Here is a 26,438-nt window from a genome sequence, read left to right as displayed (position 1 = left end):
TGTTAGTAGAACAACTACCTTCTTAGAGTCTGGTTGCTTAATTTGCTATTTTAAAGTTATTAATTACTCAAGCCTGCTTAGCACACAGCTTTCACAAGAGATAAACACTTAAACACTTCACAGTTCTTTCGTTTAAAACACCTGCTTTCTTATTTTGCCATTCATTTCATCAAGAAGTCCTCTTTATCAGATGCTTGAAGAGGTAGCAAATGAGCAGTGGTGTTTAAATGCGACATATTAACAAAAATCAACCTCCATCCACACTTTTTTTTATCCATTCTAAAAAACATTTGCCCAAATTACAGCAGCTTGGGTGCTGAAAAGGCTTTTTTTTGCTTGCTTGCTCTAGCCCCCGACAATTGCTGCCGTTAGAGCTTAGTGTTTAATACTGAAGCCCTTGTCTTCAAAAATGACCGAGTTATAGCAACATAACAAACATTTCTATACAATATCCACAAAGCTGCTTAGTTGATTTAAAACCATTAAACAAGACACACTTTTTATTAAAACAAAAATATTTATTAAAGCTGTAAATGCTATGCAGTATTCAGTTATTGGATGGGTTTAATATAAACATCTACTGCATAATACTGGTTCCTTAGGAATCCTTGTATACTATCTGAAACATTGCCCTGTTGCTGTACAGAACTGTTACAAGAGAACTTGCATTGTTTAAGAACTCAACAACTGGAGAACGAAGGAAGAAACACCAGTAAAGGAAACTTTGCAGTACTGGAGCAAGGCTTAGTGTGGCCATTTCCTCCCATGCTAATTAGTACTGAAACTGTAGCTTGAGCATCTCTTTATTTGAACGATTTGTATAATAGCTATGAGGAGTTCTATGTTCAACAGAAGGATGCAAATTTTACTGTGTCTGATTAAAAACATAAGTAATAATAATAAATGCTTTCTTAACAACAGAAGTGACGGATGAAAGAACTTACGTTTGCAATAGAACACTTTGAAATCCTTGTCCAGCTATTGCTGCAGCTGAACTATGCATACTGGAAGTACTTTGTTTGAAAACAGCTTTTGTATTCAAAATACATCCTACAAGTACTTTAAACATGTGCGGACTATACAAATTAAAAATCTCATCTCAAAGACTGGTTGGGAAAAGCTTCATGAGATTAGAAATGCTTTTGGGTGGCTTTTTTTTTTTGGCCTTACCTTTAGCTACTGCTGTTTTTGTTAACTCATTCAAAGCCTTACCACCTGCGTTTGACAGTTCTAAGAGAACAGAATTTTAGTACAAGCCAGTTTTAACTGAAAAGTAAGTTACTGTAGGATTCAACAAGACAATGGCAATTGGCCAAGTTAACTGTCAGGTCTTCGAACTGTGAATTACAAACACCGCCTTCAAATCCACAACCTTTTTGTAAATCGACTGAGCAATTCATGTGGGTGAACAGAGAATGCAGCAGAACACAGACAACACGGTGTAACAGGAAACGTACAACTTTTCTTACATTACATTTATACAAATTTACAACTTTGCAAATTAAATGGCTCTGTAATTATGCAAGTGCTTTTTCAAAAATAAACATATACCAACGCAATATTTACACTTAGCAACCTGCTTCAGAAAGAGCATGATTTTGCTATAAAGTGAAACTTCAGTGCACTGAAAGTGCAACTCACCCTTTAGAATTAAGTTCTCATGCAAATCCTCAGCATAACAATACCTAGCTTTATATGGTCACAGTTCACCTTTCCTTTTTTTCATTCATCATAATGCAAAGATAACAAGAACTTGTCCACATCCATTCCTGCTGGAAAAGAATTCGGTAGCTTCTTTTTCTGTAGGAGAGGAAAAGAAGAGCTGTGTTAAATGCTAAGAACCTGGGCACGCTGAACCAGTCTGTAAGCCTCTCTTTTTTCCTCATCCTTCCACGTGCTTTGCAGAAATAACCGTGCAAAGCTCACTCAGAAACCAGGCGGTGAGATGTGTAAACACTTGTGTGCCCCTGGCGTACCAAGTGCCTGACTGCGGGCCAGGAGTAACTGCAGTTCTCAGCTCGAGCAGCAGCCCGCCCACGCTGCTGACAGGGCACGCCTTCTCTGGCTCTTGTAACGTAGACAGTATGAGTGAGTGAACATTTTTCATTTGTAGCGTCTCAGGAGTATGCTACAGCTAGGTATGGCCACCACAACGCTATATTGCGTCTCCTGTTTGGTTACTTCCATGCATAACCTTCTCTTGTCTCATTGCGCCTTTGCTATTTACCACTCAATCAAATCCCCGAGACGAAGGCAAGGCTCTGTACTACACGGACTGGGAATACACAAAACGTGGGTTTGTAGTCCTGGTGGTGAGTGAGGATGCAAAAACAGCCTGGATTGTAGCAAGGCCTAGTCTGAGTTTGGTCTGATGTCTAACTTCAATCTAGAAACTTTGAATTTCTAAACTCTAACTTCAGTCTTTTAAGAGAAATCATGTGATTTTCATGGATATGTGCAATGCGAGTTAGTTGCGTGTATCTGAAGGTACACTAAGCTTAAGAACACCGTTAGTTCAGAACGGGCTTGAGGCAAAAGTTAGTAACTGACAAGCATAAATAGGGTGTCAGGGACTTGGACTAGCACCTCTGAACCAGTATAAATTATATAGATATGTATGTCTAGCATACTTAAAATTTTAAATCAGATAGTGCCCGTACTTGCCTTTATTTTCTTCTTTTTTGATGGTGTTGGAGAGCTTTGAAGGTCTTTTCTGTTCGCAGAACGGGAATTCCTCTCGCCCTCACTCAAGTCCTCCAGTTTCCTCTTCTTGACTGTGCTCCTTAAAGACCTGAACTGCTGCGTGTTGTCCTTCAGAGGAGTCGCGGTACTAGTCCTTGCAATAGCAGCCCGTGACAGGATCATCAGCGTGTGAGCAGCCATGCTGACGCTGTTTTCACTACCTGTTTCGCTCGCTGGGCTGCAGGCAGGCAGGTCTGGCGTGGCAGGAGGGACCATTATTCGAGGGGTCGCGCTGTCCTCATTGAAGCGCCGGCAGGTCGGCGTCCTCACGCTGTCTGTAGTATCATCCGTGTGCCTGTCCCCAACTCCGGACGGCGTACGGGGCACTGGCAACTCTCCGTTTTCAACTGTCTTGCTCGTAGGGCTGTGCCACTGAATGTCCTGCAACATTTCCACGCACTGTTTAGTGAACGGACTTGACAGGCAGAGGCCCTGGCTGGCAGCTTTAGCTGGTTCTCGCTTTGGCTCCTTTGAGGACAAAGAAGCGGGCGCTGCAGATTTGCTATTCCCGTTTGACAGCGACCCTTGCTTTTTGTTCAGGTCCTGCACCGAAGCGACCGTCTTCTCATTCCACAGGCTAACGCTCTGCTGACCATTTGAGAGTTTGGCCGGGTCCTGGTTCTTCTGCTTTTCATCAGCATCTCTCCGCAATTCGTTTTCTTTATTTGCTGTGGTCTTGTGGAAGGGATCTAACGGAAGCCCCGCAGCTACCACCTTCCGCTCGGGCTGTGGATCCTTCGCGGATACGCTTCTGTTGCTACCAACTTCTGGCTTACACAGAATTCTAGGCAGCGTCTTATCCTTCTCTCGCTTTGCTGCCTGTGCTTTAGCCGAAGACGGTGCAGAGTCAACAGCAAGCGAGGTGTTTTCACTTCTTTCTTTTTGGGACAAAGTTTTAGCAGTCTGAATCTGGGCGTTCCCTCCTGGAGTCGGTAGGACGTTATCAAAGCAAAGCACCCTCCTGTGACTTTCTTGTCTTGAATTGGAGCTTGTGCTCTCCACTGGTACAGCAAGCAAGTTCTCCTCCACCTTCCTTCCTAGTTCTGCAGGGATAAGCTTGTCTGGGTTTCCAGTCCTGAAAGCGAGATGAAAATCAACACACTTCTTCCTACTGCATGAATTCATTTCAGCTTTTGACCCCAGAATCTGTTTAAAGCCCTCCCCATGCTACAAATAAACATACAAATATAGGGCTTCGTCTCCACCTGACAACAGCCCCATTAGAGTGAAAAATTTACCACATGTCAAAAGAAAGATGCTTCTGCTCTGCCAGCTCATACCACTGCTGTGTTTGTGCCCTCTTCCTGGCTTATTCTGCGTTCCCAAAAAAGGCCTCTATATTTAGGTGTGTGAATAGTTCTCTCCCATGAAAACATAAGCCATTAGGGTTTATAAGAGGAAAAGCCGTATTGGGATGGTAACTTTGGGACCTCTGGCAGGGTACAGAAGGTGTGAGTGAGTGGTAGTAGTTTGATTCATTTCTATGAAATTTGAGATGGGACAAAGGACAGATTAGAAGTGAGAAACTACATTTCTTTGCAAGAAACATTTTTCTCCCTCTGCTATGCAAACCATGTCTGGAGATCAGTTACAACTAACAGGAAGCTGAATTATCCAAACATTACATCAAATCTTTCGCTTTTGTGGCTTTCCTAAAAGCACAAATTTTCACATGCATGCATATCACATGTATGCCTGGGTATGCGTGTTTTGGTTTTTTTAATAATAAATTGACTTGTTTGATCCTGTTTTCCTCCACTTTTCCAACATTTTAAGTGAGTTCTGAAAAGGTAGTTGTTTTTTTTTTCAAGTGCGCTCTATTTTCACAACAAAAAAATGTTTCACCTCTAATATTCAAACTGAACTTATCTCCTTCTATATTCTTTTGTTCATTCCAACATCCTTTTGCTTCCTAAATTCATTTAAAAAGGAGAGTTAATACTGAAGCCTTGCTTTTTTCTCTCTCACTTGTCCAACAGAAGACTTGCACCCATACTGATCAGGAACTAAATTATAATCATCAGAATAAAGTTAGCGTGCTGTTCTCCTTGCCATCTATCCTTTGACTTTTCACTTTATACGTGATCAAAGAGTGTCAGTGTTCTTTCTCATCTCTGCACAGCTGAAACACAGGTACAGAGCCCAGCCTAGCAAGTTCCACTGATTTGGGCAGTGGTAAAGGCAATGAGGCTTTACTACAAAACCATGGGTACCACTAGTCTGAAAAGAAAAGGGAAAAAATGTTTTAGTCATTGAAATCTTTCAGTTTATGTAACAGGTAATGTCTGCTACCTTGGACTCAATTTTTGTTTGACAAGTGAGACAGGAGAAAATAAACACAAGACCGTACAGAACTGACAGAGGACCAGCAACAGCAGAATTCCAGCACAGACCTGTCATTACCCTGCTGCTCCATCACTACTAGCACCCATCGCTATTTATCAATACTCTTAGCAGACAGAAAGGAGGAAAAAAATAAAAGGGATACTGCTTATGCCATTGTTCAGAAAGGTGCCTCCCTCCTAGGCAATACTGTACGAAGAAATACATGGCAGGAAAAAGCAGCAGGTTTGAATACCGAGTGCTACTCACCGCTGTGTTCGAGAACTCGTATGGTTCAAAGTCTCCGATACACTTGCTACCAGTTTTCCTGGAACAAATAAATCATTAGTAAAAGTACAATATTTGGAGATCATCTCACAGGCGGTACAATTTACATTTCACCTGACAGAATCAATAAAAACACAGCAACAACACTGCAACTTTTTCGTAATTTTAAAATTTACAGATAACTAGCTCAGCAAAGGGCACCAACTAAGTATAAATGAGAAGCTTGCTGTCTGTGCTTGGGTAGCAGATAGGTCTGGCAAGACAAAAACAGGGAAACTGGACTTACAAATGCACAGCCAGGATTTCCAAGCAGAAGGGAAGTAACTACAGGAACTCTCGGTTATCCATCAGTGAACCTGAATGCAGACTCACTATGCCATCCTAGGTTTTTGCTTAATTTGTGACTTCATTCTGTTTTAATTTTTATCCCTAAGCCCATTCTTTTTAACAAGAGGTAGATGAGCTAATACACAGGGTGTCCTTATAACTCAATTTATTTTGTATTTTAAAATATTTTTCTTTACCACTTCCTAATACTAAGAAATAACTAACCCTAGTGTTGTTTAAATTTGCTATTTAAGGAAGCAATGTTTCAATGAAACGAATATGCAGAAGTGTACACCTGAAACCAGAAAGAGAAAACAGGCAGCAGAATGCATTTGTTTGGTAATAGATACGTGACATATCTATTAAAATTTTTTCTTAATAAATGGTTAAAATTGCTGCTCTTCTAATGAAGTCCGTATTTCTCCATGGCTTGGTGCTGATGGCAACAGTAGGCTGTACTTACAAGCCAGGAGATGAAAAACAATCAGAAATATAAAGAAAACTATTATTCTTAAACTGCATTAGAGTCTTTAAACATTCAGTTTCCAAAATAGGCTTGATCCCATATCTGGAACAATCTAATATGCTGGGAGTTCTTTGTAAATGCAGCAGGTATAATTACTGCTCACAGGTATGCGCCTCTCTCAAAGCCATCCCAGCAGTCCTTGGGCAGAGAAGCGTTGGCATTTACAAAAATGTAATCGCTCAGAACTGACACGTCTTTGGAGCCTTCACTTTTCTTCTGCCCTTCTCAAGAACGCAAGGTGAGTACCTGTATTAGTCTTGTTTCTTGCTCCGGGAATCTTCTGTGATTTGGGAGGGATGGGAAGTTTGGGGATGCTTCTGTTGCACACCGGATTAGCGACAGGCATATGCAGAACCTTAAAAGAATCAAAATATTCCATTACGATTTACCAAAAGGCTTCAGCTTTAATTTTGAAGAGACAAAGATTTATTTATGACACAGTACCTGGCGGGCAGGGGCTGAGAAAGCATTTCCATTTTGTCCTACCACCGAGAGAGGTATCATTCCCACCATGCCTTGCAAAACAGGCTGCACTGGTGACGCAATTATAATGGCAGAACCTAAAAAATATCAAAGTATTAACACTGTACAGAAACAAAAATATTTGTGCAGGTGAAAAGAAAGCAAAGTCTTTTTAGAAAAAGTCTTTTTAGAAAAACTTCATGATCCTTTGTATATGATACTAGTAGAAAACAGGCTATGCGTGAGTTATTTCTAGTTTCAACTGAATTCTTCAATTAAACTCTGCTTTTCTTTATAAGAAATGGTTCAAAATTAAGCTTGAAGTATAACATATCTATGTTAAGGCTTGAATTTTGAATTAAAATAATTTATAAAAAGCAGAAAAACTAACATCAAAGAGTTCGTTTTGCTGCTTAGCAAAAGGAAACTATTATTTGCATCCTGTTGCATACAATTAGCATGCTCAGAAGTTGTTAGCAGCATTTTTTTTTCCCTTCCATCGTACCCACAACACCTTCCCTGTATGAGCGCACATAAGCTGCGGAAGGCTAACTTTGTCTGCACGTATGTATGTAATGTATATTCTGCCTGGTAAGAGGCATGTAGCACATTTACAACATGTAGTGCATGAAGACTGTGGTTAATTAGTGGGTTTGAGACCAATTAATAAAGCCCAACAAGACTTATTTGGGCTATTTAACCTCAAGTTCCTATTTAAATATTTAAATCACGATTGAAATAGTTTTTTTAAATCAGTTCTGCTGGTAAGTTGTGTTTCCCGCTGCCAGACGTATGGGAATTACAAAACTATTAAAAAGTGAAAGAAAAATTTATTCCACAGAATTCTTCATCAGCATAACCAGGAAAAAGAAAAAAAGTAAAAAGCAGAAGAACAAACAAATTTTTATTTCTCTTCCTATGGGAAAAAAAAAACAAACACACACACAAGCAAACAAACAAAAACCAACTAAAGGTAACAGCTGCATTAAGAAACCCTAACGATACAAAATGCCAGCAATCTTAAGATCCTGCACACACTGTTGAACCGATCTCTGACCACAAGAAATGACTACGCACAGAAATAACTGGGACAAGTTTTTAGTTTTGGAAAAAAATAATAATCTGAATGTGTTGATTATAACTGGCTTCTGGTTAGTTTAACATTTTTAAAAGCACTTTAAAAACGTTAAGTACTGTAGTAATAAAAACGCCTGCACCAAGAAAAAAAAATCAGATTATGGAAAGAAATAATGTTATACTTTTATTTATATTATTTATATTATTTATATTCATAATTTTATCTACTTATATACACTATATAATTTATATATTACATTATGTAATATAGTTATTATAATTATTTTATTATCTATTTTGTTATTTATTTATACTTTTATTTACATTTATTTGTCTAAATGCACTTCCAGTGTAAATTAGGCCTTTGGAAAAATGAAATATTATAAAACAAGGAAGTAATTTTGGAAGGACTATCTTCATCTAGCCAGTTATCTAAGGTAAATATGGATGTCCCTGACATTCTACTTACAGCAAGAATCTTATTAAAACAAACAAAAGGCCTGCTTTATTTAACAGGTTAAGGCAAAGTCAGCTGAAACAACAGCATCTTTTCTAGTGCAAGCCAAGTTATCCTTCCTAAATTTACCACTGCTAAAATTACATGATTTAAGCTTCTGAAATGTGAGGCTATTTTTTTCAAAGCAGCATAGTTAATGATCCTGCCTTATTTTTATTTCATTTTTAGTAGCAATTAACATACTCACAAAATACTAGATTCAAAGGGCAGATAGAGCAGTCTTTAAAAATTCAGTTTACTTCTAATGCCCTTACAAAAAAGAGAACGAAAACGCTACATACGGAACACATTTTCAGTTGTTTTTACTAATGAACTTACCTTGTGGGAAGTTTGGGGAGACGGTCTGGTTTGCTGCAAAGGTGCTGCTGGATCTGGGAGGAGTCCGTAACTGCTGTACTGCTGGAGCTTGCGCAGCAAGAGGCATGGAATTGCCAGGCAATACAACGACATTTGATGGTGTTACAGCTGTGCCCAAGGTAGCTGGATCAGTCACGCAGGTGGCAATATAAAGGTTGTTTGAATTGCCAAAAGCTGTGCTGGTTGCTGGCATCAACTGTATAAATCCCCCTTCCTTGGAAAGATTATTTGTACCTGCAACTGAAAAAACACTGCAGTCTTCATTCTGAGTGTTAACGGAGGTGGCCACAGGATCTTTAGGTCTAAGCACGAGAAGATTCTGCTCCGCCAAAGCTGAATCCGCACCTTTTTCTGGGTCCTCTGAAGTCAGACATTTGGACAGGCCTGTAGTTTTCGTTGGGGATTTGGCTGGGGAAGACAGTATGATGGTTGGCAAGTTTTCTCCTGTGATGCTGGAAACAGCATTATTCAACTCTGTGTCTGAAGAAATAAACGGGTCATCACTGATGATGATCTTCAGGGACATTATATTAGAAGGATCAACATCCATTGCTTGACTACTGGAAGATACACCACTTACACTTTTGGCTTCAGTACCCGACTCATCTGTTGAGGAAGCCGTTTCTGGCAGAGGAGAGTGGCATATTTCGGATGTAGTAAGATTATTTTCAGTGGATACTACAGAAATTTCTGTACACGCCTCATCACCAGGGGAGAAATATATATTATCAGCATCTACTTTTGTAGAAGATGAAGGTTCCTGCATTTCCACTTGTGCTCCCTCTGAGTTTGATGGTCCTGAAGGGAGGTTAAAATCCTTCTTAGGATTATCGAGCGTATGCTGATCACTCGAATATGGTTTGTTAGAAGTATCAACAACTTCAAGCTGCAACTCTGTTTTGGCAAGATCTGGAATTTTCACTGCAGATCTTGCAGCACAGTCCGACTGCACACTCCGCTCCTGCTGATTAGCATGGTGGCTTGAGTTCTCCTGTAAAATACTAGGTAGTGGAGCTGTATCGTTTGTTACAGGCTGTTCTTTTCCTGCATCTGCTGACGGGCCAGAAATTGGTGCATTATTTTTTCTCAGCACTACACTGTGACCGGGGTTTCCATCAGAAGAGCTTTTACTAAGTGTTTTTTCAGATATTGATGTATCTGGTGATAAGCAGCATTTACTTCCAGATTGTATTCTGTTTTCACTGGCTGTAGAACCTTCTTCCAGTGAAATCAAAGAAATCTGTGGACTACCAGAATGAACATATTCCAAATTAGGACTACTTTGTGCACTATGACTTAGTGTGCCTTTTCCAATTTCCACAGATTTTTCACTTTCAGAAACTAGTGCAGATGACTCTTTTTTATCAAAAGAATCTCCACAGTGTTCGTTACACTCACTGTCAGGAATCTGCCTCTTGTTAGGTTCAGTCAAAACAGGCACAGAGTCAAAAGCAATTTCAAGCTCGCCAATATGTTCAGGGGTAACAGTTTTAAGCACATCAGTCTGCTTCCTTGGTCTACAATTTCCATGCAGTTGTTCGCTGCTTGCGTTTTTCTTCGCTGTATCATCATCACTAATGGTGTTCTTCAACGCACATGATGCTTCTGCTAGCTGAAAACCTTTACAGGCTAGTGCTTCTCTAGAATTATCACCTGAAAAACAGAGACTACATTGGTCCTGTAGTTATTACAACAGATGATCCTTTTACAGGGTTTTAGAATTGATTAATCACTTCAATGGAAAGCTGCGTCACACAAAACTAAGTAGGTATAATGCTACTCAACCTTACTTCTGAGCTAAGTGGAAAATATACGAAAATATACAGTTAGATTACACAGATTGGACAACCTGATAATTCATTCTGAGCATAAATAATACGCACGTACATCATAAGCAAATGGCTCAAGTCATTAAATCAGATTTGCAGAAGCTCAAAGAACATCTCAAAATAAAAACCTTTTTGGCTCTATTTCTCATATACTTTCTCTAAATACCTGCTACTGACTATTGTTAAGAATGGGGTAGACAGACTGAACATACCTTTTGTCCAAAGTAAGACTATTTGGGGGATTAATTAACCAACAGATTTCAGAATAGAGAGAAAGTAGTTGTATGGTTAGATGAAAAACATTATCTTTGTATTTATGTGCTCCACAGTGAAAATTGCAAAACGTCTCTGTTCTGAATGAGAAAACAGTTTTACAGATATTCTGATTTCATTTAGGAGCTTAACCACCTGTAAGTACACTGATGGTCTGCTGTTAAATTTCATAGCCTGAAACTTTCTAACAGACCAGGTACATGTGTATGTCCATACAATTTAAACATTACCACTGAAAATATAAAGATTTTGAAATATACAATCAGATCGTCTGAAAATACTCTCACAATGAAAAATTAACAGACTAAAAAAGATTTTAGAGGGGAAAAACAACAACAAGAACAGAAAGGTCTATACTTACTAGTTTCTTCTGTTCCTAAAGAACTTTGAAGTGTTTCCAGGTTATCCTCATCCACCAGGATTGTATTTTCTACCCCACTCTGACCAGAAATACCAGCAGGTAAATTCTTGTTTACCTTGTTCTTCCCTATTTTAAAAATAAAGCATGAAGAATGATTAGGTATGTCATTTTACACACATGTAATTATTGCATTTTAAATGAAGCGTATAGATTTCAAATTCAAGAAATGCCATCCTAAACTCAAAGAAAAACATTTTTCTGAATTCATTACAAATCCAGCAATAGCATAGAAACTTCCTTCTATTTTATGTGAGGATATCCTTGATAAAACAAATAGAAAAAACTTACAGTAGAATAGAAAAACAAATGTGGACTATCATCCTTTATACCAGAAGAGTCCAAGTAACAGGCATAACACACTCGCTAAGCCAGCACAAAACCAGAATTTCAGCTACATGAAACTGTACTATTGAGAATAATATACCCTACCATAATCAAACAAGTCAAAGAGTGCCTGAAAAGCTGGATCTGATTCTGTCTGTTCCAGAATGTCCTGTATAGCCTCTTCTGACATATGAATTTCACCCTGAGAAAAGACAAGACAGGGAGAACTGTTAGACAATTACTTCTGTAACATAAAGAAAAACAGACAAAAATTATTTTCAAATTGTTTTCAGTTCCATTATTCCTGCTCAGTGCAGAAACATGAAGACAAATGCAGGAAATGTTAGTCACAAATTTCACACCTGTAAAAAAAAAACACGTTAGTGATTGAAGGAATAAAGCACCCCAAAATCCAAGCATCTTTGTCAGACGTTACACCCTACACATGCATATTGGAATATTCTCCATGTGATGACCAGCGTTTGTTAAGAAAGACTAAATCTTAGGCTACACTGGAAGCTTACATGGATCCTGCGAACACTGAGCCTGCACTAGCCAACCACAGGCAGGCAAAAAAAATCCCCAAATTAACCTTGATTTCTTGTTTTTGCATACATCTACAAGACAACACTAAGCAAAAGGAAGTTTTATTTCATTTACCCATTACATGCTCTACAATATAACCTCCAGCTACTTTTCTGTGGCAAGCAGTTGGGAGGCATGGTGACGCAGGACACTGATCTACTGTTCCTGTACCAGGTCGACTTGTTTGGTAGCAGCCCAAGAAGAAAATGAGTGGGGCATCCAGTACACATTCAAATGTTCAAATACAAAGTTTCTCCTTACTTCCAGATTTTCTAAGCACTCTATAACCCTTACTATGGTGGTTATAAGGGTTGATGAAAAAGATCCAGAAAATACTACATGCTGCTTCTTTAAAGACTTGGACACACTTTTGCACCTGAACGGTGAGAAGTAGACCTGCTACTCTCCCCTGCTACTGAGAATGTTATTAACCCTAAATTTCCAATGGAAAAAGGGGAAAGATCAGCCTAGTAACAGTGCCATTTCTGATGTAATCAACAGAAATTCAAGCTATTCTAAGCTGTACTTAACTTTAGCAGCTATTTTTAATAGATTTTTTTCCACACATACTGAGCTTGAGATACGTATCTCACAACTAGGACTAGAATATTTCTAAATTACCTTTTCAAGATTTCTCTGTTTTACATGACAGTTGAATTACTGGAATTTATAATTGACTATGATAACCAGGACACCCCATGTGATCTACTTATTTTGTCTCAGCTACTCTAAACCAAGAATGTGTTTTGATTTTATTCCACTCAGAAAAATGGAATACAGCCTTTCAGCTCTGAATTTTGACAAAAATTGATCTGAAAAATCACCAAATGACAAAAGAATAACAATTAAAAACCAGATACCTCTACTTCATAAACATACAACTGGCCTGAACTCTCCTACTCTTTTTATGAGGGCTGTGAAGATTCTGATTTCCCTCATTAGGAGTCCTTTATAACTCTCTGATTGCCAACACAAGGGTTGTAGAAGAATGAAGGGGGAACATTGAAAGTTCAGTTCATAGAAGAAGAAACTAGTATTTTCTTGCTTTTGGAGGAAACACAGGTTTGAAGACAAAGCAACCTTATTTAGGCTCCAAACACAGTATCAGTTTTTATACTGGATGATCAAATTTATCTTACAGCAAATGAGAAAAATCAGATCAGACTAAACATGTTAGGAGACTGAAAGATAGTTTTATATTCCTTACTCTTTTAGCTAGAGTACTTTTTTTTTTTTTATAAGGCTATTGATCAAATCCTTAGTGAGAAGCTCCTGAAATGAGTAGTACCAAAGATCCAGTGACAAGCACGCAGCTGGTGACCGCGTGACCAGTCTGAGGGTAAACTCAACAACTGCCAGAAGTGGTCCCACTCCCTAGGCTTTTGACCCCATTGCTTGCTTCTGCTACCCTGGTAAAGGCCCTGGGAACTAATTCACGGTGCTAAACTGGCTTGAAATGAATTCCAGCTAAATACTAGAAGCCTGTCAGTTCAGCTCCTCAAACCAGCCCACCACCATACAACTAGGTAAGAGTTAATGCTAAGGCAAGGGAAGTTGTGGGATTGCCCCTCGGGCAGAATTTATCCTTTAGATGGGCTTAGCTGTTTCAAAGAGTGGGAGGGAGGAGAGGATGGCAAGCTCAGCTATTGGACAGTAGACTGAAGTTCAGCATAGTCCCCGTAACTGATCATTCTCATATGTCTGGTCTTCAAATAATGTAAATAGGGCACTCCACACCTACCTGAAGTCCAAGGATTTCATCAATTGATGTCTCTTGTTCTGCTGGGCCACTGTCTGTCTGTTTGGGTGCCTGAGTGACATTGCCATCACTGGAACACATCAGTTGTTAGTTCAGAACTCAAAAATAAATCAAATAAGCGTACATATGAAGTTTACAGGTCCCTTTTATTACCTGCTCAGGATTTTGTTGATGTTCTCAGCGAGCTTCTCCTGAAGAGACTTGTTGCTCAGGATCTTTTCTCTGGCATTTTCAATAACCAGTTGCTGGAAAGCAGAGTTTTAAAGCTGTCAGGTTTTACTTTTATTATCACCAGAAATTGAATTTCCAACTTATTTGTAAAATCAATCAACTTAACACACAGAACACTCTTTGAAGCAGCAGACAGGGATAACAAACTATTTTAACCATTTCTTGTGTTGCTAGTACGAATTCCTCCTCTTTCTGAAGGAACTGACTTACCTCTGCCTGTTGCATCTTTACTGTCCACCAGGACAGCCGATCTATGACTGCATGACATCTCTGTGAGAAGCATCACAAAACATTCCTCTTCTGCTCTCCTCAAGTACAACAAGTCTGATTGTGCTTTCTGGTTTTCATTTGCTAAAAAATTACTGTATTCTGACAACTTAGAGGTGTCTTAGCAAAGCCAGTAAGTCAAGGAAAAAAGCCTCTACCTAGCCATGCCACACTCACTAGCTCAGTACACAGAGCTGGTTCAAATATAAAATGATAAATTTAGCTTCTAAAGTTAACTGCTATAAAACCAACGATAAACAACACATAAAAGACTAGTTCTCCTTTCTGAAATTAGTTCTTAAATGTAAATACCTTCCATAAGCATATACTCACTGGGAAGTTACCATCTATAAATTCTTCAAGTGGCTCACTTTCTTTTTCTATTATTACTTGATCCGGGTCTTGAGAACTCCTACTTGCTGGAAGAGGCCCAGAGGCTGCGATACTTTTCCTCTTCTGAGATTCACTGAAACATTCCAGGACATTTATGACATGTTTTGTGAGAATATAGCAAACAACAGAGCTAACGGTCACTAAACCAAGTATCTCTCTTCCTTATTAGCAAATCAAGGATTTTAATCAACGTAAAATTAACTACGTATTGGAAATACAGTAAAGCCCTATACTTGCTTCATCACGTTGTACATATATATTGTGTCTGAATTCATAGAAGTTACAAGGAAACATACAAAAAGTATGGATAAACAGCACAATGGCAAATTACATTTCATGCCCCCGGTCAGTATTTTTTCCCTCCAGTACACACTACTTTAACTGGTGGCACAAGTTCTAATTTACTGACACTTCAGAGAAGTATTTTGGCGTCACCACTGAAAGTGATGACCTCTCCAGGTACAGCTGTTGTCAAAAAAGCAACCAAATGTTAGGCTGCATAAGCATTTAGATGGCAAATATGAAACGTGATGTTTTTTTATATGGGACCACAGTGTAGCCTATTTTGAAACCATCAATCAGCAGCAGCAATGAATCACTTACATATAAAAAATCTGAACAGGAATCGAGAGGATACAGAAACATAACAATGAGTAAGGATCTGGAAAACTGATAAGCAACTGATAATCCTGATAAGAGTGGGATTTAGTCAAGGATAAAGACAACAAAAGGAACAAAAGGCTAAACACATTTCTTCCTTCGTTAAAAACGACACTGGAATCAAAGAGTAAAAAAAAAAATGCACAAACAGTGTAAGAACAGTCTTTCACACCACTTTTAACATGATTACGAAAAATTTTGCTGATTTTTTTTGAAGCCAATAGTTTTTCTAAGTTAAATACAGACCAAATGCACATTTACATCAATATTTAGAATTTTCATAATTGGTAAGGATATTTTGGAGCGGGTACTAAGTCTCAGGCTTTGCGTTTATTCGTCTGTCTCGGAAACTAAACCAATGTAAAGATCAGCTATATGCAAGAAGCACAGGCAGCCTCCCAGCAGTCTAACATTAACTTCTTAGACTTGACTTTCCTTGGTGAAACACCAGACACTGGCCACTGTCAGTGGGTCTTAAATCTGAAAGAATTCGCCACCTGGAAAAAATTACACTAAGGATTACGATGCTGCCTAACCTCTAAATCATCCAGAAGAACTGCTTACCTTTTCCGTCTTCCTGGAGAAAGCAAATTTGAATGGAGCTTTCGTTCCTGTGTTGCTGGAACTTGAATGTGTATGAAATCTCCTGCTTTATAAAGGAAGAGAACAATCATGATGCCAGTATTTCTTCCAGTGACATTCTTAGGGCACTATAGAAATCTACATATAATATATTATGTTCCAGGGAACTCCAGGGAGTTCATCGAAAATGATTTGGTATTATCATGAAAATGAGAAGCACTACTTTTAAACACATCCTGAGAAGAATCACATCCTCTCTGCTAAAACAAGTGTTTCAGGGGAGGCTGATTACTCATAATACAATAATGACAACTCGATGCACTTCTGATCTCTGAACCTGCATCAGTAAGCAAGGATGCAAAAGCCATTTCTCTTTTGAGCACTCCTTTTATTTTAATCTGCTGAACTATTCTGGAGAGCTCGGGAACAAAGCAGGAATTTTCTAAAACTTTTTCAGTGGAAGATGATTAGCCCCAGTTCTAGAAAAAATTCACCAATATCCACAGATTTTTCACAGAAAAAAAAAACAAACACATTTCAGAGGAAAAAAAAAAGAGTGCAACTTACTGTTGATTTTGTTTTCTTGGGTTTGTGACTGGTGTACAAACAACGTATTCAGTCTTGTCTGTGATATATTCTGATTTATTGCTGGCCTGTGAATAACTTGAGGAGATACAACAGAAGAGGAATTCTGTGGCGCTGACTGATGGGCTACAGATAATAATCCTGAATTTGGAGGAGCCGATTGCTGAAGCATTCTCTGTCTTTTCATTTCTACAATTCCACTTCTAGTACGTGCTGGAGAAAGTAAAGAGAAGATGAAAATATATGGTAAATGATCTTAAAAAGGTTGTGGAATTCCAATAATTAGTCCTTGCATACAGTAATTTTAGACCTAATTACAGACGCTCCATTGGAACTTTTCTATGCTTCAACAACTGGTTTATGAAACTTAATAAGTAAGCAACACCTGCCTTTGTCTTCTGTGTTACAGGTTTGAGACAAAATAATTCAAGAAGCACAGACAACTTATACAAGCATGGTTACAATTTCTGTGTCACTGCCTAAATATTTACAAGAATAAATCATACCAAAATGACATTTTACTACTTAATATACAACTCACTTAACTGACCTTAACTGAAATAGCTAAGCCAATACAAGTTTGCATTTACCATACCAAATCTCACAAATTTAAACAACAGCTTGCTGCCCAACCCAGTGAATCTCAGATCCAAGAACAATCACTACCTATATTTCACATTCTCTTTCCTCATACAGGTTACTCAGCAGTCCTACAGAGAGAAAACGTATTTTCAAGTTAAATAACTTTGCCCTTTTACCTGTTCATTTGGCAGTTTTTGTATTGAAAGAAACAATTCTAGATAGAGCAAGTATCTTTACTTTTTTGTTACAAAGAACACTATATTTGTATTTTATTTAGGTGTATATTTGTATACATATAACATAACTTTTAAAATTGCCATTCATTTTATATTTACCTTCTACAGAATTGAAACTGAATCATCAGGTGTTATGGTTACGTTTTCAGTTCCTCTGTGAACCACAATTTAAATCAACAGCTGCAGTACTGAAGCAGCAGTTTTCAGACTTTTTAACTGTGTAAATTTCTAAGAAGTTTTCAGCAGAGAAAAGAATGCTATATAGAGAATTTAAGCCCCTTGCAAAAGGGTCGTTTTTTCTTATTTCCCTTTCCTGACCATCACAGTAATCCATAGACTGTACTGGCAACAGCAGACACATGTTGAAAAACCACTGCATTAGAGATTGGGCAATATTTTAAGGGTAAGGATGAGTTATTGATTGCTGCAGCATTCCCTCATTTTTCACCAACACAGATAATTTGAATATAAAGCCTACTGGTCCCGTACAATTGGTTCAGTTACTTACTCCTTTGATTAGCAGAAAATCCTGTGGAATTCTGCATGCTCCTATAAAATAAAATAGGTGATATAAATAAAAGGAGCACAATGAAAACACTCAACTACATGTTGTGATGGTATCATACAGTTAAAGTCAGTCCGGTCCCAGTCAAGCATTTCTTCAGAGAGCTTCAACCTACTGGTTTTTATTTTTATTATTTTAAACAATGGTCACAAATTCTTCAAATGAAGCTTACTGATGTGTTTTTGATCAAGTAACCACAACGGTATCGGATTCTATATGACTCATAGTATATTGCTTTATGACAGGAAGGCCACATACGAAACCGTAATAATGCCCTCCTTATCTGCTATCTTGAAACGTATACGCAATTATCAACTCTCACATACCTCCTATCTCTTTCACCATCTTTCAGAGGCAAGAGATATCAAAACCATTCTCACACAATAAGGAGAGTTGATCAACATAGGGCCTCAATCTTATGGTACATTTTACTTTTTTTGGTTTCAAAATTTTATTACCTGATCTGAGAAAGTGTGTAATCTAGTTTTTTCCACAGTGATGACATCATTGCTGGAACTTCATTTGTTGTTTCTAAAGCAAAAGATAAAAACAAAAACAAACAAAAACAACCAAACAAAAAAAAACCAACTTTTTAAGTGTCTAAAACAGGTAACACGCTCAGAAAAAGTAAAATCACAGTCAAAATAATAATTACGGTGTGATTCAGGCATCATCTAGCTTTAGGTATCTGCTCACCTTCTCAATATTCTGGTAATTAGAGAGCTCTCCTAATTTTAAAATTTTATTTGACATCATCATACATTCATGGATGTACTTCTCAGTTTTAGAAGCCTAAATGAAACTGTCGAAAGTCTTTCAAAATGGTAATTCCCAATGGAATCTGCATGTGGTTTTGGTACCTGGGCAAACACATGCTAACCTAACTTTCTAACTCAATTCTGAAAACACGATTTAGATTCCCAATTCACTTATGTGATTTTGAAAATTGTAACCTAGCACATGGCCCTTTAAAAGTAAAGGTTTCTTTTAAGATGTCACCCAAACAAATAAAAACACTTGGTACTTCTGACACGAATAACGTTACAGTATAAATGTATGGAACTAAGCACATTCATTTAAGTGTTTTTCACGGTGCCAAGTACAAATTATTGCGAAGAAAGTGTGTTTGTCTTAATTGCCATTTCTATTAAACATAGTTTGAAAGGAAAAACACATTCAAAAGTAATCCAAACATGCTATTTCTTAAATTAGTCTTGAATCTAAGCACTACTAAAATCTGATCACACAACACGTATCAAAAATTTTAAGATTAAGCAACAAACAGAAGCTCAATAAACATTTTAAAAAAATGAATAGAAGTTCTAACTCTCTCTCTACTACTCATATATAAAAAAAGTTACTATGAATTTATTTTAGTCAGTTTTACAAACAAGACGAGAAACATTTCACACCATAGGATTCTTCCTCATTATTTAAGTCAAAATAAACCGTTCAACTTTACAAACATAAGCTTCCATATTCTGCACACTTTATTATACTTCTGTGCTTTATTCAAATTTGAAGCGAGAATACTTAGGCTGGAAACTCCAAAGAAAGATAATTTGCTTACACGATGCCATCATTCTAATTGGTAGTCTGCATAACGGGGAAACCTTGAACTTTGAGCATAGATGGGGGTTGCTCTAAGTCCAAATCTAGGTGGAGATATTACCCTTTTCCTCAAGGAAGTTCACAACAGATAAACACAAAGAATTTTAAAAGAATCTCACTCTGAAGACTTACCTTTTGTTTTCATGGCTACATATTCATTCAGAATAGTTGTCAAGTTTTTCCCACACAGGGACTGGAAAAAAAAAAAAACAGATCTTAGAATCTTCACTTATACTTCAACTTGAACTTTCACTTCAACTGCTGCATCACATTATATTCAGGCAGTTCTTCAGAAGACTATACCATGCTGACCCTCAACACAAGAACTGTACTCTCAGCTGGTACTGAGTTGTCCCAACCTAGGCAGAGAGCAATCTATGGAACAAAATGCCATTACAAACACAAAATTTGCAGTGGATGATCTTATTGCACAACAAAGGTATAGCAGTCAGACCTGCATACCCTCAGGTCATCCTTGTTATTACGGAATAAAGACACAAGCAGATGACGAAGAACAGCTCTGACAGATTAATAAGTAGGTACCACGCTCGAACACAATTCGCATTACGATGCAAACGTGAAAAGAACTTCTGCCTAAAGTAAAATTCTTAACAGTCACACAGAATTAACTTTCGTATTGTATTTACTTATTCTGTTACTTTAAGTGAAATGAAGAGAATTAAGCTTTCCACGTTATCACTGTCATTTGCTGTACCTTCTTGTCTTGTTTGCTAGAGGGAATTCTACAGTGCATGAAAAAACAAAGCCCTTTACTGCAAGTATTTTGAGCTCCAGTGAAACTTTTTTCTTAGACACTACCGTATTACCACTTTCCTACGAAAAACAAGAAGAATCTTTCCACTGACAAAAAGAATAATAATAATAAACAAACAAACAAAAATACCTGCACAATCTCTTTCTATTTACCACTGTTTTCTTTACTAATTCTTGCTGGCCACGGGTTTGTTCTCAATTCCATCCCACCACAGTACAGTTGACCAAACATTTGTAAATGAAACAGGTTCAACAGTCTGTTTTGAACAGACACATCAAGACCTCAAACATCAGAAAAAATATTCCACACATTTTTAATATTGTGGATAAAATACCAGCCCACAAAATAACTGGTATATTATTAAAATGAAGTGGAAAACAGGAAAATGATGCCCACACAACCATTAAAGGTTGATATGCAAAACCCACAATTTGCATGCTATATTAAAAATCTCATTTTATATACATTAAAAATACAAAGTACCTAGTCACCCTGTAGCTAAATGCACAGATCTACATATATAGCTACCCACTGTATTTAGGTTCCTCCCCAAAGTTCCACACTTCACCTGGGACAAAGCAGATGATACTGAGCAAAGAGGAACCTGAAACAAAACATTTGTCATCAAAATTTGGCGGCCTCAGGTAAAACTGAGGTACCTTACTTAAATTAGTATTTACATGAAGTGGCACATTACTGGCTGCTGTATCTAGGATAAGAAAGCAATCTTCAATAAATAACAAGAGCAGTCCTGAAATCAGTAAAACCCTCACAACACCCTTACATCAATCAATCCTCAAAGGTGCAAAGCAGAGTCAATGTAAAATGCCAAACACAATTTGCGTATTTTACACTTAAAAAGTAGAAACCAAGTAACTGCTGATACCAGGGGATGCCAAAAAATAGAACGAATGATCAAGCTCATTATTTTAAATGGCATTTGAGAAGCAATTGTCACATTGAAAAATGTCAATATTCTTTTCCACAGATGCAGGATAATTTAAATTGCTGCTCTGCAAATAAAAACTCACCAGCAAGCAGGCTGGAATAAACCCATCCTCTGTACAGTGCTCCGCATATTCTTTCAAATCCGAGCTTTCTAAAATAAATTCACGGCAGGTAGCTAGAAGTTTTTCCTGTTGTAAATACCCTGCAACAAATCAGATTAAAAAAAACGTTCTATTTCATTCATTACCTCTGTTCAGTAGGTATCAAAGCATTAAAATAACCAGTTGTGTAAAGTGCTGAAATAATTTGGTAAAGATCTGTATGTTGGACAAGTAAAGTAGAGTTAGTTTAAAAGAGCATATACCTCACAAAACACTCTATCAGTTAAAAACAGAAAGAGCAAAAACCATTACTGATACACTGTATTTACAAATATTCAAGCCTGAAAAGGGGGCACTATCAACAACTTTGGATTCTTGGATTAAGAGGCTTGCAAACTAAATATTCATTGGATTGAGCACCCCAGTTTCATAATTAAAAGGAATTATACAGTACTTTATTAATAAAATGCACTGCTATATAACAATAACTCTGCACCCACCTTCCTGTTTCAAAACAGGTAAAATGTGCAGTTGTTACAGTTGTATTTGATTTTTTTTAAATAATTGCATTATATGAAAATTAACCAAAAAAAAAAAAAGGCTTTTACTCCTCAATTACAGTAATTTCCACTTTGAATAGATGCACTAGCTGTCATTTGAACAGTATACACCCCAAGACTCAATAGTTATGTTAACAGGAAGTATACTGAAAAAATTTACTTTTCCAAAATTGCAATCCTCAGCAAGTATGTTCTATTTCAATCAAGCTTTTTGAGTCTGCTTTAATCTTCACATACTCTACGCACTAAAAGATAAAAATAGATCAATTTGAATGAAGGATTCTAGAACAAAGACCCACAAAGAAAATGTCTTTTCTTTCTCGTCTGTAGCAGAACTGAACATGAAATGTCTGAAAGAGATGTTAAAATATGGATCTCGTTATACAATGTAAAATATGTGTACGTTAGCACATGTATTTATGTAGAACCCCCAAATGGTCTGCCTCAGTTCAAGAATGCCTACAGAAAAGTGCTGCCTGCAGTCTGCATGAAGACAATATCTTTCGGAAGATCCAAGTACAGAAGGAAAAAAACATCCCACTTGAGACATAAAGCTCTTGTCTGGGTCTCCAACAAATAAGCAAACTTTAAACGCAGTTTGGGAACAACCACCATGAGTTTAATCACGATGTGTGAGCTGGCCTACCTGGCAAAAAATGGTGTTTGGACCTGCAGAAATGGAAAGGCTGTCCAATTTCATTTTTCAAACACATTTTGCTAGAAAACTCTCATACTTGCTAAAAGATGTAAGCATGTTTTGGGGAAATAAAATTATCTGCCAGCCTCGTTCATACCTTCCACTGTTGGCCAGAATTGAGGACAAGGTATTAGGTCAGAAGGAGCTTTGATCTGTGCTGGTAAGGCTGTTCTTACAATCAAACTCCACTGGACGATTACATAAAAAGTTTCAGTTTTTCTTTCTCAAACCTACTGCTACTAGACTATGTAAGGGATGACAGCTGCATACACCAAGGTTCTGCAAAATAAGGTCTTCCAAACTTTAAAAAATGTCTGTATCAAATTTTTCTGGGCAACTGAGCTTAAATGCTTACGTGTTTTACAATTCCATAACATCATACAATCTTCAACACTGCCAAAACCAAATTAAAGGCACAAAAGGTTGAGTACCTTCTGAACTAGGAATGAGTCAATATTTTGCTCTATCTTAAGAAACACAAGCACACGTCTAACCCATAGTATTAATTCACTCTCACATTAATTAGAAAAAAAATAAATTTTCTTATGCATTTTTCTCTGGGTGATCTCATCTTATTATTTTAGTTTTGTTTCCTAACCCAATGTTCACCAACCTTCACAGCAACAGAAAGTCTTAGCTAGAGAAAAAAACATCTAAGATGGAAGAACTGCACTGGAAGCCTGTTTGTCTGCTCACAACCCAGGGATGCCTCATGGACGAGGAATCCCTGTTAGAGGACAGAAATAACTACAGGGAACATCCTGTTCTACAACTTTGGTTGCTCAGAAGCTTTCTGGGCACGATGCACGCACCATGGCACAACAGACGTGGGATGGGATGGACCATCCCTAGGACGTGGCATTGCCAAGATTTTCTACTGTGTATGTCTGCAAGTTTCTGTTAAGCCTGTGAGATAAGGTGTTTGCCCAGACACCTGTAAATCAAGCAACTTTTTATAGGAAAGCTCATTGACAAATCTTCCTTGGCTAATTTGAATTCTTTTTTTTACAATGCATGGAGCTTCTAAAAATCCTGCGAGTTCACCACCACAATGCATCTCTGACTAACCTCAGTTCTCAACACATCAGGCAGTATTTAAAATAAACTGAGCTGCAGGAACACTGCAGAAAAGATTCAGCCTTAATGGCTTTGGGTTGGAAAAATGCTGGATACAAGACGTGACAACACAGACACCAGGAAATCTTAGAGATCCGTGCCAACAGCTGCTTACAGCTTACCTACCTCATACTGCAGGGCTCTTATTTTTGGATTTCTGCCTGTTTGCTCCCATTTTGGCATTACCCAGACACGCCAAGCCACAAGGCCTTTTAAAAATCGCCCATGTCCTGGCACGCTTACTGTTAGGCTTTCCAAGCAAAACCGGACTGACTGCAGCCTTACCAGTGACCAGAACCAGGGAGGGGAAAATAAAACCACCTCAACCGCCACCTCATCTCCTGTGTCACCCCGTCCCTATTTATCAAACCTCCCCCACCGGGCACCTGCCGCAGGGACACGCCGGGAACCACCGCATCCTCCTCAGCCCGGGGAGGACCCGCCCGGGCCACGCGGTCCCCCCGAGCCCCCCGCCGATGCCCCCGGCCCCGGGGGGCTCCGAGGGGCCGGGAGGGGGGGGGTGACAGCGCGGCACGGCTGCCCCCTCCCTCCGCCCTCCTGCACTCACCCAGCACCAGCCGGGCCACGTCGGACGGCAGCAGCATGGCCCGAGGAGGAGGAGGAGGAGGAGGAGGAGGAAGGCTCGGGTCCCCAAGGGGGGGGGGTCAGCGCGGCTCGGAGGAGGGGAAGGCGCGGAAACTCCTCCGGCCCCAGCGCCGCGCCCGGCCCTTTCCGCCGGAACCCGCTGCCCGCCTGCATCCGCTTCCAGCTCCGCCCCGCCCTCGGTTCGCTCCGGTTTCGCTTCGGATCCGCTCCGCGGCTGTTGCCCGTCGCCCGCCGGAGGTGGGCGCCCAGCGGTTGCCGGCCCCGCGCCGGGGGGCGGCGGGGCTCTGAGGGGCGGGGGGGGAGCAGGAGGAGCTGCTGGGGGTTAAGGGAGGGGGGCTGGCTCCTCGTCCCCCTTCGGTCCCCGCAACGTGCTCGGTCAGCCGTCCTCCTGCACCGTGGGAGCGCGAACACGTTGTTGGGTTTTAGAAAGTCGTGCCTTGCTTTCCGATGAGAGCCCAGGGGGATGAACATAGGGTAAGACAGCAGGTTTTTAAAGCTTTGATCGTTTTATTTGTCTGAATGGATATTTCTGTGTTCTCACCTCGGTGCTCGAGAGGTCGTGGGGTGTGTGCATCGTGCATGCCCATTCCCAGTGGCTGGTGGTGGCCTCAGTAGGTCTGTCTGGCGTTTTCAGACAGCTTCTCTTTAGTCTAGCCTCAAGTGGTAAAAAGGAGAAGCATGGAAGCCGTATTCAGTTCCATCTTCATGATCTGTGTCAGCGTAATCTTCCAGAAAACAGATGCAAGATGTCGCTAATTCCCATCTTTGGTAGAGGAGATAAGGTATACTTTTAAGCAGTCACAGAAGAAAAAAGTTGTTTCCCCATGTGATTGGTACTCAAATATCCTTTGGCAAGGTGAGACCTAAAGGACTAGCCGATATGATAGTGCGTACCCATAGAAGTGAAGGATATTAGAGAGGAAGAGACTTTTCACAGTACTCACATCTCCTGGCACCTGGTTAAGAGTGCTTTTGTTAATGGCTAACTACTGAAAATGAGCGTTGTTTGTCTGATTGTCTTCAGCTCTGTGTCATTCTGATCCTGTTACCCTTGATAGTTCACTCAGTATTGTCTGACCAACTCTCTGCTCTGCCATCACTCCTAGAAACAAAAGAAGTCAGAGTGGTGTGAAAGGGGCCTCTGCTTTTATTATCTAGGACAGTTTCTTGTGGGAATAGCCTACGTTCTTGACATCAGATTTTCTACTTCAGTCTCATGACCAGTAGGACTGACCCAGATATGAATCAACTTTTTAGTGAAGTAACACCGTAGTTGTGTTTGAACATGGAGTTTTCAATATATTGTGTTCCCGCTTTTTGAACTGGTTGGCTTGGCTTTGTATTAAATAAAATGATTACTGTTTTATCCATTTCTTTTGATTGCAGCTACAAATGTTAAGCTGAACCATGAGTTTCGCATTGCATGATCTACTTATGTGCTGTCGTCGCCTTGAAAATGAGAGAGCTACAGAGCGAAGGGTAACAAGTTTTCTTCTGGTGTGTGTGCCTAAGGCAATGAAGGGAACCATTAATAATTCTTCTTCTTGAAATAAATTTTCAGAATGAAATTGAAAATTTCAAGCGACTCCTCCGTGATCCTGGAACAGTTCTCCGGCTGGACCAGAATTCTGATTCTGGACACGGAAACCAACTCAACTGGGATGCCGTATTTAGGTAGTTTCCTTGTCCTGTCCAGAGCGAAGCACCTCTTTTTTTTTTTTTCCTCCTCTTTTTGGATGGTCACAGTTCTCTTGCATGGAATATTGTTATTCTGTTCATCAGGCTTATATTAATACTTACATTCTGCAGATTGAGTCAGACTTCTTTTCAGTTTGTAAACAAGAAATGACTTATGTTAGTCTCTCTCTAAAGGAGCTAAAGTTAAATTAGCCAAAAATTCATGAAGTGGTTCAGTGCAATACTTACCACACAGACGATGCAGTAGATCTAACTGCTAGGAAACTAATCATTAATTAGGTGGTTGATTTTTCATACAAAAAAAATACTTACTTTTGTTTATTGAAATTCTCTACGTCTGATTTTCATTCTATAGTTTGTATGTAGATTGGATATAGCTCATCAGAATTTTTTGTGTTACTCAGTTCTTCAAAACA

At 38.9% G+C, this 26,438-nt stretch overlaps 2 protein-coding genes across 9 annotated transcripts in view; one reads left to right on the top strand and one right to left on the bottom strand.

Annotated features, from left to right (window-relative positions):
- Positions 1 to 58: 58 nt before the first annotated feature.
- LOC118245851 (protein NPAT) lies at positions 59 to 24,452 on the bottom strand. Of its 6 annotated transcripts, XM_035542382.2 has the most exons (20): positions 24,287 to 24,425; positions 21,328 to 21,446; positions 20,829 to 20,900; positions 19,654 to 19,714; positions 18,369 to 18,441; positions 17,854 to 17,894; positions 16,510 to 16,740; positions 15,925 to 16,009; positions 14,641 to 14,773; positions 13,963 to 14,054; positions 13,792 to 13,879; positions 11,571 to 11,667; positions 11,082 to 11,207; positions 8,964 to 10,271; positions 8,580 to 8,858; positions 6,650 to 6,765; positions 6,452 to 6,560; positions 5,335 to 5,392; positions 2,665 to 3,817; positions 59 to 1,800 (listed from the first exon to the last, which is right to left on the bottom strand). In XM_035542382.2, the coding sequence occupies exons 1-20, from the start codon at positions 24,321 to 24,323 to the stop codon at positions 1,723 to 1,725; spliced, it is 4,356 nt and encodes a 1,451-aa protein (XP_035398275.1). In that variant the 5' UTR covers positions 24,324 to 24,425; the 3' UTR covers positions 59 to 1,722. The 6 variants fall into 6 exon arrangements, with proteins under 6 accessions (XP_035398275.1, XP_035398271.1, XP_035398272.1 ...); XM_035542378.2 differs by having other exon boundaries at positions 8,580 to 10,271; XM_035542379.2 differs by having other exon boundaries at positions 8,580 to 10,271; positions 15,925 to 16,006.
- A 3-nt stretch (positions 24,453 to 24,455) lies between these two features.
- ATM (ATM serine/threonine kinase) overlaps positions 24,456 to 26,438 on the top strand; it is a 77,836-nt gene continuing 75,853 nt past the window's right edge. For 2 of the 3 annotated variants that reach the window (XM_035542376.2, XM_035542374.2), the window contains exons 1-3: positions 24,456 to 24,561; positions 25,711 to 25,803; positions 25,886 to 25,998. In XM_035542376.2, the coding sequence (XP_035398269.1) occupies positions 25,732 to 25,803; positions 25,886 to 25,998 (185 nt within the window). In that variant the 5' untranslated portion in view covers positions 24,456 to 24,561; positions 25,711 to 25,731. Of the gene's footprint in view, positions 24,562 to 24,657; positions 24,799 to 25,710; positions 25,804 to 25,885; positions 25,999 to 26,438 lie in introns of those variants that run through there. The other variant, XM_035542375.2, reaches the window with a different exon arrangement.

The sequence above is a fragment of the Cygnus atratus genome, chromosome 1 (genome assembly GCF_013377495.2).
Source record: "Cygnus atratus isolate AKBS03 ecotype Queensland, Australia chromosome 1, CAtr_DNAZoo_HiC_assembly, whole genome shotgun sequence".
NCBI classification, from domain to species: Eukaryota; Metazoa; Chordata; class Aves; order Anseriformes; family Anatidae; genus Cygnus; species Cygnus atratus.
The sequence above is the reverse complement of the archived record's forward strand: the minus strand, read 5'-3'. Positions and strand labels throughout refer to the sequence as shown.

Bases quoted from the DNA above. Each gene is read 5' to 3' on its own strand.
- LOC118245851 (XM_035542378.2), bottom strand. From the start codon at position 24,323: ATGCTGCTGCCGTCCGACGTGGCCCGGCTGGTGCTGG. The intron at 11,208-11,570 runs GTAGGGTATATT...TTTTTAAAATAG, and splicing joins CTTTGACTTGTTTGATTATG to GGAAGAACAAGGTAAACAAG. The intron at 5,393-6,451 runs GTACTCACCTTG...TATTTGTTCCAG, and splicing joins AAGAAACAAGACTAATACAG to GAAAACTGGTAGCAAGTGTA.